The sequence below is a fragment of the Argentina silus genome (assembly GCF_951799395.1).
Source record: "Argentina silus genome assembly, chromosome: 17".
Taxonomy (NCBI): domain Eukaryota; kingdom Metazoa; phylum Chordata; class Actinopteri; order Argentiniformes; family Argentinidae; genus Argentina; species Argentina silus.
The window spans coordinates 7,557,952-7,574,569 of NC_139671.1; the positions used below are offsets into that span (position 1 = coordinate 7,557,952).

The 16,618-nt window shown below is 42.6% G+C and overlaps 2 protein-coding genes across 2 annotated transcripts; both read left to right on the forward strand.

Annotated features, from left to right (window-relative positions):
• The first annotated feature begins 2,002 nt into the window (after nucleotides 1-2,002).
• On the forward strand, nucleotides 2,003-9,343 carry nfkbie (nuclear factor of kappa light polypeptide gene enhancer in B-cells inhibitor, epsilon). The gene is made up of 6 exons (XM_083688945.1): nucleotides 2,003-2,680; nucleotides 5,199-5,301; nucleotides 6,069-6,279; nucleotides 6,744-6,832; nucleotides 7,539-7,787; nucleotides 7,968-9,343. The coding sequence occupies exons 1-6, from the start codon at nucleotides 2,361-2,363 to the stop codon at nucleotides 8,034-8,036; spliced, it is 1,041 nt and encodes a 346-aa protein (XP_083545071.1). The 5' UTR covers nucleotides 2,003-2,360; the 3' UTR covers nucleotides 8,037-9,343.
• A 1,224-nt stretch (nucleotides 9,344-10,567) lies between these two features.
• On the forward strand, nucleotides 10,568-15,810 carry slc35b2 (solute carrier family 35 member B2). Its single transcript, XM_083688943.1, has 4 exons — nucleotides 10,568-10,799; nucleotides 12,316-12,506; nucleotides 12,753-12,913; nucleotides 13,035-15,810. Exons 1-4 carry the CDS (start codon nucleotides 10,780-10,782, stop codon nucleotides 13,965-13,967), a joined length of 1,305 nt encoding a protein of 434 aa, XP_083545069.1. The 5' UTR covers nucleotides 10,568-10,779; the 3' UTR covers nucleotides 13,968-15,810.
• The last annotated feature ends 808 nt before the right edge of the window (nucleotides 15,811-16,618 follow it).

Genomic DNA, 16,618 nt, shown 5'->3' on the forward strand with positions numbered 1-16,618 from the left:
TTTAGGAATACCGATTTCCAAATCACGGCGCAACATAAACTCGCCAGCAAGCCCTCCATACATCATCCAAAACAATATCGCCGGAGGGAACCCTACATGGTTAAAATGCTTCCATTGCAAGGCATCTGCTCCCCCACAGCATCGTTGATGTGAGCAGCCGTTGCATGGCTACGGGTATCCAATGTGCTTGATTCATATGTCTGTGCCTGCTGCTCCCAAGGAAGACAAAAAATGAAAAGGCTCCTTTGCGCGTTGATGCAGGTGTTTCCAAAAGGCTTTTTCCGATAGATGTGGGGAAATGGTCAAGACATCAGCACCATTAGGATGAAATGGTCACGGCAGCATCACAAATTGGCCACAGAAAAAAAAAACAAATGAGTGCACATAGGACAACGGCGAATAATAAACCTACACGTGCAGTGCACGCTCCGAAATGGCACAGGCAGAATGTAAATAAGATCGCGCCTATGTGTGCGCATGGGGATTGCAATCCTCTCCAGGTAGCAGCGACGAGACGGCTACGGCGCACTGCAAGGTTTCTCTTCCCATTGGTCTGTGTGGGGAGGGGTACATGACCTTGTCTTTATGCCATGGGTTATTCCCATTTCGGTCATAAGCACCGGCACAAATCAGCTGTGATGGGTTTCTTTCTTTCATTGCATCTTGGAGAAAAACAAATGTTGTTGAGAGACTATGGAAAGCCTTAGCACAACGCATAAGTGCATTTATACCGTATTACAGATGTTTGTGCCAGGATCCCGTTTGATAGGCCTGAAATGTGTTTGCAGCCTGCAGCCGTATCACTGCAGGGATATTATTACCTATGATAAACATAGTATAGGCCTACATCCCTTTATTGATCATTGAGGAAGAAAACATAATAGATTAGAATCAAGGTGTTACTGTATTTCCACAGTAACCTTTGGTAAGAGTTAGTGAGTTAGTCTCAAAGTCCAACTGATTTTCACCAACTATAATATGTACCTTTACCACAGCCCTCCTCGTGAGAGAATGACTTTTTCATTGCCTATCCCAGAGATGTTGGATATCACAGTGACGACGTTAGCATGATATAATCATCTTATATAATCATTCAAAAAGCTGAGAAGATAGGATTGGATTTAGAACTTTAATGACAGTATAGCAGCATGCCCAAATATGCAACAGCTCTACTCTTGACAAAAACAGAAACTATTCTTTATCGCTTTTCAATGGGCAAGGCTGCCCAGTTGACTGCCTCAGCTCCACAAATCTAGCATCCTCAATATACCAAATATACAGTAATCATTTTACAATGTTTTCTGTCAAGCATGGCAAAACAGGATCTCTCTTGGCCTACTCTCAAAACCGAGAGATCTGGAAAATATCTGGCCGATTGTGCCCTCTAATGGCCATAGTAATAATAAGAAAAGAAAGTAATGGATACAATCATGATATGCTTATAGGCCTATAAATGTAATTTATAATTCACTCAACTCTGTCCATCTATAGGCTAAAAAACATATATAGTGTGTATTGTTATCATATATATTAAGATGGCTGCATGTTTATTCTATATATAGGTTTCCTATTTATTTCCTTACAAGGCAAAGAAGTGAAGCTGAATTACAGAGAAATCAACCCCCCGCCCCCTCAACCCCACCACCACCACCACCGCCACCAAAAATGTGTCAGTCCAACTAGTGTAGCGATGAGTTGAGTCAAATCCATTTCCTAAATGATTACAACATTGACCTATTCTATCTGTCGTGTCTAATTGGACCATGAATCCCTATTTACTTAAATTGTGAATACCCCAGTTGTGTCATAGTGTTCGAGAGAAAGACAAACGAATGCAGTGGAGAGCGATCCTGTAAAACTAGGGAGACTCCACGGGGTTGTGCATATCACGCCCATACCACGCCCTTCGGGGATTCCCCAACCCCACTTACGACCAAAAAAAACCGAGCCTTTTCAGATGTCAGCGCTTCGCCTATCGCCTTTCATTGCTCACATGCCCTGAACCATGCACGCAGATTAAAGGATATGATGGTGCGAAAGCCAATTTGAAGCCAGTTTTTTTTTCCCTCGTTCTTTTTTTTAAATGTTTTTCGAAATGCCCCAGTTTGACTGTTGGGTAGCATTCCAACAATTTATGGAGTGTCGCAAAATTACTTTTATTTTTATGTAACTGGTGTTGTGCGGGAAAAGAGAAGCGTTCGGTGGCATGAAACGAAACAGCTCATTCCTTTGGTTTCACAAAGGAACGGTAATATCCTCAGGTGCGATCGACCTTTTCTCTGAGTACTCTTCGCATCACCAAACAACAGGTAGGCCTACCGGAGTTTAACCAGTTAGGGCAATCTGGACTGTTGGCCACCATGGCAAGCGGCGAGGATGGAAAGGAGAAAGTGGATTTGTTGGAGGATAACCGAACTGATTCTGGTCTCGAGTCTTTAACGAAAGATGATCAGTTTATGAAAACGGTGCGGGATTCGACTTCTGAATGCAGTGAAGCCAGGGACAAACTTGTGAGCACGACAGAGGACCGCTTGGACTCTGCTTATGGCTCCTCGTCACTAACAGTTGAAAGTTTGAGTGAGATAGTATTAGACTGCAGAATTTCGGATGAAGTTAAAAACACAGAGAACAGTGAACAGGAAGAAAACCTGCTCACCACTATCACTGAGGACGGAGACACGTATGTTTACATGTTTTATATTTTCATATTATCTTCTGTGAAAATAACTTATTTGAAATTATTTGCAAAACGTTGGTGCATTGCATGGCAACAATGTAACAGGAATACATGAATGTGGAAGGAAGTACGTATAATAAAATATATATATTTAATGTGACAATTGGCATCAGCCCCTCTAATTTTGCACCCTGGTTGGATAAGTATAGCTAAAGGCAATTGTAGAACAGCCTATTATTGGTCTAGCTTTTGAGCACAAGTAACAACAATTCCCGTCAGTGTCACTGCAACACATCTCATCCATATTCACTATCTCAGTCTACAACGCAGAGCATGTGACCAATAACTTTCAAACGGATCAATCAAGAGTGAGTCTCTTATCTCAACATTTAATTGACCCAACTCGATTTAAATGCACAAGAATGTAAACGCAAATCTTAAATCAACCGCTTGCCCATACCCCCTAGACACATTTTATTAGACTGTGGTATATATAAAATAATTGGATGGGTGTTGTTCATTGGGGTGTCTGCAAGGGAGGCAGCCCAGTTTTGTCACCAGACAATGACAGCCTAGGCTAAAATTACCACTGTCAACATGCAGGTGATGTTTTCTTTGACATCATGTCTGATTGGATGACTGGGTGTCTGCCAACCACAATAACAGTGTGTACTGTTTCCTTGTTCAAATTTAAACGGAAGATTCAATGCAACCATAAAGTGTTGCTGATATCAGTTTGGAGTTTGGCCTGTAGTTTTGCAATGACGTTTTTATTGCAATGGAATGCAATATAAGGGAGTTTCAGAGTGATACTCTTGGGCCTTTGTGAGAGCTGTCATGGCTCTTGTTGTACTGTACAGTACTCCTTTGGTGCCCCACTTGGAAAGCAGAAGTGGAAGAGATAGGTGTGGAATTCCCCATGAGAGGCAAGGCACATGCTCAGATACTTCTCTCTCTGGGCCTAAGAGTACAGTAGGCCAATCAATGAGTATCATACAACGGCTGTACACACACATACCTCCCAATCACTCAGACAGTCATAGAAATGTACTCTCAAAGACATGTTAACATAACTCTTATCAGCCTCCCACACGTTGTCTTTGTATTTCACTCATCATTCTGCCCTAGTCTTTGCACTATGTTACGTATTAGGAATGCTGATCACTATCAATTGATGGAAGTTGTAGTGGGTCCTCGTAACCACATCATTGATGGCGTAACAGGATATTTGTGTTGTTGTGTCTGACCTCCTTTCATTTCCGTCTTCTTATTGTCTGTCTTGGTGACAAGGAAGCATTCTTTCACCAGCAGGATGGTTTACCTACCAGAAAGAACCTACAAAACACCACAATCAACCCCCTTTTACCCTGAGAAAGTGGTTGTGCAAATATCTGACGTCCCTCATGGGATTCTTGTGTCCTATTTCATCCCACTGTTATTTAATCCAGGAAGTACTTTTGAGATGAAAAATAAATGTTTCAAGACAGACCTATTCAAGAGGACAGATTCAGTACATTCAAATGTTCAAAGAACATGGTGACTGTGCAAGCCCTTTGCTTTAAAGATCAGCAATGACTCATAGCTGTGCTGTAGAATAGAATAAGACCATGGCCATGTGACAATGGACTCCAACTACCCTACACCTGTCTCTCTGCTGATACAAAGACATTCCACCACAAGATAGAATGAGGCGAGGCAAGTGACCTCCTCGAAAGATATTTTGGTTGTAGTTGAGAACTATTTATTGTGTGAGTGTATCGTTGAAGAAATGAAGTTAATTGTCAGAAAATAGTAATAACTAATGGTCAGTTATGCACAACATTAATTTCTGTGTATAATTTACTAAATTATTGTTGCCTGGTAAAGTATATCTAGTCACTTCTTTCACATACGTTGACTGTCAAACGGTGTGTTCTGAGAAGTGTTGTTGTAGGTTAAATAAAGTCTTATGGCTTTGTTCCATTTCCTACATTTTACACATGTCTGCTATAACTTCCCCTTCAGGTTTTTGGGTGAGTGTATGGTGTAGTTTTCACTTTGATGGTACAGGGTGTAGTAGTTCCAGTAACAGCATTTGAATAAACAGTGTAGAGACAAATCGGTCCACAGGCCTGTTTTTTGTTAGCTGACAATTCACATTTTTTTGGTCTTATGGTGTCTGATTTATTATTTTTGAATAGATAAGGTTTTAAAATACCCTTTGTGGAATCAAACATGCTGACACGAGTACTCCCTGTATAAAAGTTCCATTATTGCTCAATATCGTAACCACTGAATCTTGTCACTTGTCTTGCTACAGTTATGTGCTACATTTCCAGGTATCTAGGTTTCTATAGTAATTCTAAGAATAATCAAGCAGGTATTTTTTTTCAATCACATGGTTAAATGCATTTTGTCTTTCTCTTTCGCTTCGTGAAAAGTAAGGTTGGTGAAATGAAGTAATGATATGCTACAATATTATAGTAATGATATGATGCAATATTAAATGGGAAACATTGTTTGGTTTTTGTCGCCCTTCCAGAATCCTGCATTTAGCTATTATCCACGAAGATGTTTACTTTTCTCACGAGTTGATACAGCTCTTCCCCAAAGATGTGTTGGACATTCAGAACAATCTGTACCAGGTAAATGCAGTAACATGCCTCTCTTTGTCTCTCTCAACATGAGGCCCTCTTGACACTTCCCCCATGGTGAACATGGTCATGATGACAGAGGCAGTGTTAGTGTCTTGTGCAAAATTACTGGGAACTTCTGTTCCTCTTTCTCCAGTACGTCCTCTCACATGAAAATTTCTGTGGGTGGTTCCTGGATTATTTCATAAGGGAGTTTGAATGGAATCTCCCCTCCTACTGCCTTCAACAGAAATATCACGAGGAAAGATTGGGAATATCCTTCCCTGACACAGTGTGGAGGAAACTCTTTTAAGATTCCAGATGTGGAACTGGACAGAGGGGAGATAATAGAAGGGATGGAAGTGAAGGGGATGTAACCTGGTGAACAAGGCAAGCTGACAGGGCTGTTAAAGTCCTGATAGGTCGAGAGGAAACTTCTATGAAGCAGTCAGCATTTTACACAGTGACTCACCGAGCCTTGTTCTCTCAAAAGTTTACCAAAAGCCACGCAAACATGGTGGCCCTATTGGTTATATTAGTCATTAATTTCCCCTGAACAGTCAAGTCTGCAGTCCCACATTGAGATATTTCACCATTGCATCTTTGTTCATCCCTTCTTGTGGTCTTTTTAAAAAAAAAATATTATGGCACCGTAGAGTTTAGTAACAGATGTTACTACTGTACTTTAGACTAAGGGGGCTCATGCTGACTCAACACATCAGACCTCCGCCTCCATGTTAACCTAATGTTCTTTGTTTTGATTGGTGCCTGGCCCTCAGACGCCGCTACATCTGGCCACCTACCTGAACCTGCCCACAGTGGTACAGGGCCTGATGGAGAAGGGGGCCAGCCTGGAGCTGCAGGACCAGGAGGGAAACACCCCGCTCCACGTGGCCTGCGAGCAGGGCCGGCTCGATTGTGCCAATGAGATGACCAGAGAGGTTTCCCCCAGCAAGCTGGCCCCTGTGCTGGAGACCCAGAACTGGAGAGGTGAGAGAGAGAGAGAGAGAGAGAGAGAGAGATTAGGATCAGCTGTTGCTTTCGTGTACCCGGTGAGGGTATATGATCCAATGATGTAATGTATTTATTTAGTGCCACTTGCTGTTTATGTGTTGGCGACTATGTGAAGATGTGCTTGCGTGTTGTTTTATTGCAACATTGCACCATGCAAGGCAAGCTGAGGTGCGGATTAATTACTGTTGTTAGGCTGTTCTTTTTATTTGCTCTGATTAGCTTTGTTTAGAAGATGTGAAGCATGTTTTTTGGTCGAAAACACATATTTTTGTTTGGTATTAGTTGCCTACACTTCAGGTTATAGGGCATTTGTCGCTCATGGCATTACTTTACAACAGTTAAGTACTGTTGTAGTTGAGTGCTGTTTTATCAAATCCAGTCAAATGCATTTCCACATCCCAAAACGTGACTTGTTTAAAGAGAGATTTGTCTTGTTGCAGGTCTCACTTGCCTCCACTTGTCAACTCTGAATAAGCAGCACCGCCTGATGAAGCTCCTGATGAAAAAGGATGCTGACCTCAACATCCAGGTTCGTCCACAAACACCCGCCGATCCCCTCTATTACAACGATTCCCTAGCACACTGTCACAATGGATACCTTACTACATCACATTATTTTATTCCACTTCGTATGTGGTGGTGCAATTAACTTTGTTAATCAAACTACACCATGGAGGACCATCTCTAAAAATGAATTCATCATGTCATTGTGCATGTGATTTAATAAGTAATAAGTATTTAGGATCACATGTGTCTCTCTCTCACTGCTCCTACTACAGTCATCTATACATGTGATGCAACTGTGCAGATGATAGTGATATGCCCTGAGCTGGGTGGTTCCTGAGGGATTCAGGGAGACGTAATTAGAGTTGGGACAGTATGAGGCAAGGCCGGGTAGCCTGACGTGTCGGGGCTTTTTCTGGAGGGACTCTTAAGCCAGGCAGCTCAACGTGACGGAGGGTCGGTCCAGTAAGACCAACTCAGACTCAGAGACAGGTGGATATGGGAAGCAACATGGCAGACTGACAAGACTGATCTTACTCGACCCCAGACAGTTTTCTGCGTTTTAATCACTTGATGAAAATATAATTCCCCGTCCTATTATGCAATTGAGCATTTGACACATGTTCAGGTTCTGATTTAATAGATTTCTATTGAATTAGACAGTTTATTTTGGGGGGGTTTTGTCTCCACTTGCATTCATTTGCCCTCTTCTCTTCTATTCGTCCCCCCAGGAAGGTACGAGTGGGAAAACAGCTCTTCATTTGGCAGTGGAGCTCCACGACGTCCCCTCAGTAAACCTGCTGTTGAACAAGGGAGCCAATGTGGATGCAGCCATGTTCAATGGTTGTACACCCCTGCACCTGGCAGTGGGGAGGCAGGACGCCACCATCGCCCAGCGTCTCTGCCGGTCTGGGGCCGACAAGATGCTGAGGAACATGGAGGACGAAACAGCTCTGGATCTAGCCGATGGCAACGATGACGTGAGTTATAAAGACAGTGTCTTCATGTATTCTGTTGGCATGCGAACTATGCATATCACATAACTAGGTTTTAAAAAAAAAGGTGTCAACACCTTATCTTGTTCAGAGACTGGTTTGTTTTCCGTTCAGAGGAAGAAAATGTCTTGCCTATGAACTACTTTCTGCATCTTTGTCTTTCAGATCCTTGCCCTTTTTCCATTTGATGACATCCAGATCTCTGGCAGGTCAGTGGTAGGAGTGAAATTCTGAGTGAGAACCACTGAACAGTTGAATACTAAAACCCTGGAGAAATTTGACCATGGAAACGCCTGGAGCCTTGTTATGGAGCCTCTGAAGACAACTGTAGCTTTATTTAGATAATTGAAAAGAAATTGACTAAATGTTACTTTCTTCCATTTTATTAGATTTTTGTTGTGGGGGTTATTTATCATTGCTATATATCTGCAAATGTGTGCACTCCATGTTGAGTAATTGCTTATTCCCTGCTAAGAAAGGTACAAAGGTGAAAATAGTAGTCTGCTACTCGATTCATTCTTAACCTGTTTTTAAATGCTAAGAGCCTTAAAATCATGCACATAGACGAGGGGAGCATATTTTCTTTTACAAAGAAAATGTATCTGACTTCCTCTTGTTTTCTACATCTGCAACCCAGGAGTTGCATTAACTATTAAATAATAGGCATGAGTAGGATGTAAAAAAATTGAATGAAAGCTTTTAATTTCCCTGTTGGATATACAGGGAATCTACCTCTATCAAATGTACATAGTGTTTGGAATTTCAGCTTCAACACACAAAGTGCTGATTTCATGCAAATGGTGAAAATGACTTACAGGAGATGTAATTGAGCTTTCCAGTTGTTACAGACCTGATGATATGTTGATATGTCACTGTACATCTGTTTTCATGGAGAGAAGTTCTTAATATATTGCCTGGCGACCCATCCTTGAATCGCTCCGCCCACTATCGTTATTCTCCGCGATTTCAAGTCTGGATTCGCTGTTGTCCCTGAGGCCTCCCCGATTGGAAATCCATTCGTGCCACTCAGCATCCCTTCAGAAACGGATGGGTTGGTCTCACCAATTAACGGCGTTTTGGGTTCTGTCAAAGGCTTTGATAGTCTGATTGGTTAGGGACAATCCAATCGCTGATTTAATTTATTTTGCATGACACTGCTCAAATGTGACGTAGTCACAATCGACCTCCAAAATGGCAGATGATTCAGAATGAGTTATATGGAGACAACGGTTCAGGATGGGTCGACAGGCAATGTAATCTACCACCATAACTTAAGGAAATGTTGTATTGCCTTACATTTTAGTCCATAGTAGTACTTAATTAATTTTGTTGTATATTTCAGTTTAATGCGTATGCTATTAATTGCATTGCCCTGCCTGTGTCTGTATTTGTTGTAGCCTGAATAATTGTAATATCTTCATTGTCAATACGGAAATCTATCTTTCTCTCACCTCCCTCTCTTGTAAATCAGCTATTATCCTTGGTGTACTGAATCAAAATGGCCTTTCTTCTTTATTTTGTAATAAAAGGATTTAAATTAGTATTGTTCTTTGTATTCTTTTTGTTCTTCATTCTGAAAAACTGAAGACTTTGTGAGGGACTTCTTTAGGGAGTATTTAGTTGTACTGGGAGATGAAACAGCCACAAACATTAATCTGAGTTGAAAGGGGCAGTCAAACCGGCTGAGTCAGCACACGAAAGTAAAATCCATCCAATTTGTTTTTGTAAACATTGTATGAAACAGACTCTGGATAACAAAGCCTCCTTCATGAACACAAACCTCTGTTTCACAGTTTCCTGTCAGCTGCTTTGGCAAAGCATATCTTTTGTTTCCCCGTTGCTTGCTTCTTCCTGATAACCCCCTTAGTATAATGAGTTTGGAAATTCCACTCAGCCGGATCACTTGCCTGCTCTCTATACTCTCCTAGTCCTCACATAATGAATATTCAGGCACAGGCCCAAGGCAAGACTGGCTTGAGAATAAAGAAGCCTTTCAATATGTGTAGGTATTCATTTCTTTTCTTTGTTCATGAGGAATGTTTTTTACAGGGCTTCTTACCTCTATTTTGTAAGCAGGCCGATTTTTCATTCATGAGCAATTTGTCCTACTCATAGACAAAACTCAAAGGATAAGCAGACACGCTAGATAAACAAGGTTACAGTAGCTTTGTTTTTCCCTGCATATCCACTGTTTTGGGAGGGTTCATGGGCAAGTGGCACTTCCTCTATGTTAGTGTTGTGGTTTGGGGCATATAAATAGAAGTAAGTTCTCTAAATGTCAAGAGCTGTAACAGGACAAGAACTGTCCCCAGCTATATTATAACACTTCCTTGAGAGATATTAGCCCATCCTCCTTTTTCATCAGAACTCATTGTGCAGTATACTATGTTGACTATACACTGTAGCATATGCATTGCATAACTAGAGACAATAATTTACTCTGCAAGGGATAAGCAATATTACCCTCCTGTGATATCTATAGGCCACAGTAAGAAAGAGGCCTATCTTGGCCCTGACACTGGGAACATGTCTTGTTTTTGCTAACACACCAATGCCTGTTTAGCCAAATCTGGCTAATGTTACAAATGTGACACTGGGAACTGTGACAACATAAAAAAAATATCTGACGCATCATTACGTGAGGATGGGTCATTGAGAGTGGGTCGAGCGTGTATTCCTCCACCCCTACAGATGGCAGTGTCGCGAGAGGGGACCGAAGATCCGGCTTCCCTTTTCCCACTGAAGAGGAGGGGAGGGACTCATTCCTGAAAGTGAACACATAGGCAATTGATAAGTTGTGGCTCAGACAAATAAACTGGCATCTCGAAAGAAAGATATTTCAGCATTTTTACTTGTAGGATTTCATTAGTTGAGTGCCTCGAATCGCTACATGCTTTCTTGCAGCCAAAGCGATTGAATTGCTCGGCGTGTTTGATACGCCAGGTGTCGGGCCAGAAGGAGAGTTGGTAGGGGGAAAATGCCATCTTTTTCATGGAGGTAGGAACATATTGTGTTTTTGCAGACGCCTCTGTCATAATTCCTTTGGCATTTCTACTTTAGCCCCCAAAGTAAACTCACATATTATTTCCATGGCACGCACAACCACCTGAATATGATGGGATAGTTGTCAGAGAGCTCCTTGTAAATGCCAGTGTGCAAGGGACGGGTACAATATTTTAATGCTATTTATGTTACAATGCGTGTTGGATAGTAAATAGCAAACTTCCTTGAAAAGACCGTTTGTCAGCTGGCTTGCAGATTCCAATTCGATACAGATCGAAAGTCTGCCGCAATCTCATCTATTTGCCTTGTTTGTAAATGACTGATTTGTTATGATGTTCTTACCTAGGTGGAACGTTTGCATTAGAAAACAAACATGTATCCAATGATTATCTGACTGTGAGACTGGGTTGGTTTGCTGCTCTTTTTACTTTCATTGACAATAAGATGTATTGCCATTTTAAAGTTAACGGAGATGGCTGGGTGTCACGGCGCCTTTATAGTCTACCATGTTGCTGTCATTCTTGCATTTCACCAAATGAGGCCAGAATGATTGTTTCGATTGTGTTAAATCCACAGATGAAGCTTGTAATAGGTAGGATGGAATCCAGACGAGTTTTATTGTCCTCATGTAAATCAGTATTTCACACTGCAGTTTCGTAGCCTAGGAGGGCTATCATTAACCCACGGTTAAGACTGGCATAGGGCTAGCCCACTTTAGAAAGTGCAAATGTGAACAATTGCAGCTAAGGGAACTCAGTCCTAGGCTAAGTGCAAGGGTGAATAGGCCCAAGTGTCTCAGCTTCTGGTGAGAGCCTCTGGCTGGTTGCGTCCTCTGTGCAGTGCAGAGTAGTGCATTCCTTGGTGTAATGAGCTGCTTGTTCAAAGCCCAGGTTATGCTGCAGTGGGCTGCCCCTGTTGCTGCTGTGGCCTGACTGGCCTGGCTGGGGTAGAGGCCCACACAAAGAGCCTCTGTGTGAGCCAGCCAGGCAGGCCTCTGGGGAGGAGGCCCTCCCAGTGAATGTGATACACACTCTGTGCCACGACAGACAGGAATACACCTTTCACACGGATTAGGTTTCATCCCAGATGGGTTATGGGGAGCCATGGGATTGGATCAGTGCTCCAGATATGGGCCGTGGTATGGGGCCTGTTTGTGGAGAGGGATACCACTATTGCTGAACCCGGACAGTGAACATGAAAAGTCAAAACTGGTTGTGCCATATTAATGAGAGGCGTTTGTGTGGAGAGATGCTGACTTCATGGTTCCAGGTTAATGTACACGTGTTACTCTGCTTTGAATGCCTCACTGTAATGTGGCACACCAGAGGCAAACAAGAAATGCCTTGAGTAGGCTAAGCAATTCTTGTTTCAAAGTATGTCTCAAAATCTCACGAGTGAGATGATTGTACTGCATGAATGTAATTCTAAAAAAAGAACTAGACTAACCTGTCTGTACTGCTTTTGGCTCTGATGGTTAATAATGGCCTATTATTCTCTCTGTGTGATGCAGGGTTTGGCCTGGGCTGGTGCTGATACTCCTCCCGTCAGCTCTGGCAGCAGATGAAGAGTCCTCAGTACAACAGGTCTGGAATGACGTCTGGCTGTTTCGCTTCTTTCTCAATGTGATGGGCTATTCAACCATTATCATCCCCGGCTACCTTCTCATTGGCTACTTCAAGAGGACCAACTACCTAGAGACAGGTCTATATGAATGATGCTGTATTGGTGTTTCCCCCCTTCCCTTCCACTCTTTTACCTCACCTGAATTCTGGAAGCTTTGAATAACCAGTATGATTCAGTGTTTCCAATGTGTTTAAATTCAGAGTTTCTCCAACTGTATTGTGTAGTCAGTTGAAGTGTATTGTGTTAGATGTAAATCTTACATTTATTCTGGTCTATTTCCTCTCCTATGTTACTCTTCCTAAATTGTGTTTCTCTTCCTCTCAGGTCGTGGCATTTGCTTCCCTGTCATAAAGGCATGTGTGTTTGGGAGTGAATCAAAGACTGGTCTGCTGGATGATGTGTCCACAGCTCCCAGAAATGAGGTTGACTCCTCCTCATCGATCAGACAAGCCTTCAAGTTAGTCTTCTGTGCTGTAGGACTTCAGGTCAGATTCTTTAGCTTTAATCTAGTACTATGAACCTTTTCATCCATTCACAGTCATAGATGAAGTATTTTATCAATGTTTTTGTGGTGTTCTTCTCCATTTGATCCTATTTTATCTCCAGGCGTCCTACCTGACATGGGGAGTCCTGCAGGAGAGGGTGATGACACGTTCCTATGGGGCCACCACTCCTGAGAACGAGGGCGAGAAGTTTAAGGACTCTCAGTTCCTGGTCTTCATGAACCGCATCCTGGCTCTGACCGTGTCGGGTCTGTGGTGCCTCATATTCAAGCAGCCTCGCCATGGAGCACCCATGTACAAGTACTCCTTCGCCTCGCTGTCCAACATCCTGAGCAGTTGGTGCCAGTATGAGGCCCTCAAGTACATCAGCTTCCCCACCCAGGTCCTGGCCAAGGCCTCCAAGGTCATCCCCGTCATGCTCATGGGCAAGATAGTTTCACACAAGAGCTACGAGTACTGGGAGTACTTGACGGCTGTGCTCATCTCTGTGGGCGTCAGCATGTTCCTGCTCTCCAGCACAGCCAGCAAGCAACCCTCCACCGTCACCACCTTCAGTGGCGTGGTCATCTTGGCTGGCTACATCATCTTCGACAGCTTCACCTCCAACTGGCAGGACAACCTGTTCAAACACAAGATGTCCTCGGTGCAGATGATGTTCGGGGTGAACCTGTTCTCCTGCCTGTTCACCGTGGGCTCTCTGTTGGAGCAGGGCGCCTTCTTTGACTCTGTGGCGTTCATGACGCGCCACTCGGAGTTCGCCTTCCACGCTGTGCTGCTGTCTGTGTGCTCGGCCTGCGGCCAGCTCTTCATCTTCTACACCATTGCCCAGTTCGGCGCCGCCGCCTTCACCATCATCATGACCCTGCGACAGGCCATCGCCATCCTGCTCTCCTGCTTCCTCTACGGCCACACTGTCACCTTGGTGGGAGGCTTTGGCATGGCGGTGGTCTTCCTGGCGCTCTTTCTGCGGGTGTATGCACGCAGCCGCATGAAGGCCAGCCGGAGGGCGCCACAGCCATCCGTGCAGAAGGTGTAGGAGAAATTGGAGGGAACTGGGAACTGAGGCCACATTTTCTGTGGTAATTTTCTTGTGAGTTTGTGTGTCCCGTTTGACTTTTTTTTTTTAAGTGTTCATTTCATGGGTTTCTACTTTGTATAGTAAAGGTACAGAAAGGGATTCTACCTTTTGTGAAGATGTTTGACTTGACGCATCAAGCAAGCCGTCCCTGAGGTCAATGGGGTTGAGTCGACTGCCAATCAGCAGTCACAGTTGTCTGAGTGTCTATCAGTGCTAAGTACATGAGCTCCACACTGCAAGCCGTATAAGCCTCCCCTCTAGCTATGGGTATTGTAAAAATATTGAATTGCAAATTCACCACCATATGTGGCTTATAAGGCCAATGAAAGTTACTGTGACGGTGAGAAAATACAAAAATACTATGGTGGTGATCGGGCACTAAGCAGTGTGTCCTATTTTGGAGCATCTCTGTGTATATACATTTTGTGTGAAAACTCTGTTTTTCAGGCAATGTAAGTACTGAATTGTATAACTTCTTTTTGAACATGGCATGAAAGTCTAATGTGCTGCGTTGTTATCGGTCTGTGATCAGGTAATGCTGCTCAACAACATCCTATTGTTTGTTCTGTATGAAGACACAGGTTTGTTCGAGGGCTCTTACCTTTTACATAAGAGTAAAAGCATAGTTCATACCTCTTAAGTTGAATTACATTTTCTGCCCAGAGAAAGAAGTCCTGCAACAATAATAATTCACAGTTTACCAGCAGACCATCAAAAAGACTTTGCAATAGACACCAATGGCCTATTTTATATGAACTGTGAATGGTTTATAAAACCAGTCGTTAGGTCAACGCATTCTTGTTCAAGTGCTCATTGTACTCGACGCCCTCTAACATTAGGTCAATGCCAGCAAGAGTTGCAGCCAGACAGAGATATTGTTACGTCAGCCATTTTATAATCAGTGCATAAATATTTGCTCTTGGTTTGTGAGTTTTGGACTCAACTAATGTAGTACTATTGTGATTTATGAAGTCAGAGCAAACACTTTTGACAGCAGTTTGATTTAGATAAATGGCCACTAAAGGTTTTGTGAACTCTTAATTCTGTAGGTTAGTTGTATGGTATTCATAGTCCTATGTCTACAGCTTTACAATCATACCAAAATACTCTAATAAAGGTTCTTCAATGTTATATTAATATGAAATATTAGATAGATAATCTAATTCTCCTTCTCTATTGGACCCCAGGAACTGTTACTGTTACTAGTACTACCGGATCCAATTTGACTGGTTTTTAACAAATTATGAATCTGTATTTGTAGTGTTACAAAAAACGAACCGTTAGTCATCACTCAAAAAGTATATGTCAGTGATTTGCAATACAGGAAGTGGACACATTCATGATAGGTCATGATGTTCCTCACCTAGCCCTCAAGGTTGCCTTACAGTGCAACTAAAGGGCCATGTGAGTCTCTGTAGACATAATAGCTTGAGATCTTTTGCTTAAGTTGGAACTGTACCTTTTTGAACACAACACACACAATAACGTCCCCGTTATTATGAAAGAGTACTTAATGTAATGATTCTATTAACACATTTTTGTCCATATTGATGTTCTTTTGAAGAGAGCTTCTCTGTCTACTCCTTCATGTGTGAATGTTGTAGAGTGGCCTGAATGGGTGATGGACGGTGATGGTTACTGCTCTCAAGAATGTGATGGACAGGCTGGGATTGGGCATGGGTGACCTCTGAATGCATACAAGGGAAATACAATGTAACTGGTAATCTCTGTTTTTATCATTGTAGTATTTCTTCTATTAGGCTGAATTAATAACAAAACACATTAAATTAATTTAAATTCATGCACTTAAGTGATTTTTTTAAAATTCATTAAGGTGTCATTAACGTCACGAATTAGGTCATTGGTTGAGATGTCAAGATTGGAGTGTTATGAGACATAAGGGACATGTGATAACAGTGACCTAGCAATGAATATAATGTAACAATACATTAATCCCATCACACATGTTGACCTTAAAGGTCTTTATATTGTCCCACGCCCTGCTTTACAAATGTGAATCATATCCCTCAAGGAGATCCTGGAGTTGGTTTGCAGTTCTCTCTAGTTACAATATAAGGAGAATGGTCTCACTACCAGTATGTACACAGAATAATTAAGCATCTGCCCTACAGTAACATTACTCCCCCTTCTGTGTGAATTATACACACACACACAGGGAACTCCCCTCTGCTCTCATTTCAACACTTCTTACTCCTGTCCCGTCCAGAGCTGTGTGATGAAGGGAGAAGAGCGGGCCGCCCAGGCCGCAGACACAGCCCTCGGCACCTCTGCTTGGGAAACCAGTCACAATGGGGTTTCACTGTGAGTGGCAGGAAGTCAAGGGTTAACTGATGAAGAGGCTTACTGTAGTAGTGGAACAGACAGTGGTGTTCTGTGTGTGTAACATCCTACACCAAAGTGTAAAGGCTATCAATTGGTGCAATGCATCCTTTTGTCCTTATTTTAGGTTGTGTGTCTCACGAGATTATCTAAAGATCTGATTTCCTCCCTCTGCTGTGGGGGCGACTTCCTGTCTGTAGTATTTAGGTTATCAGCATGTGTAAAGTGAAACTTTTTGCCCCCCTTAGTATGTTATTGAAGATACCTAT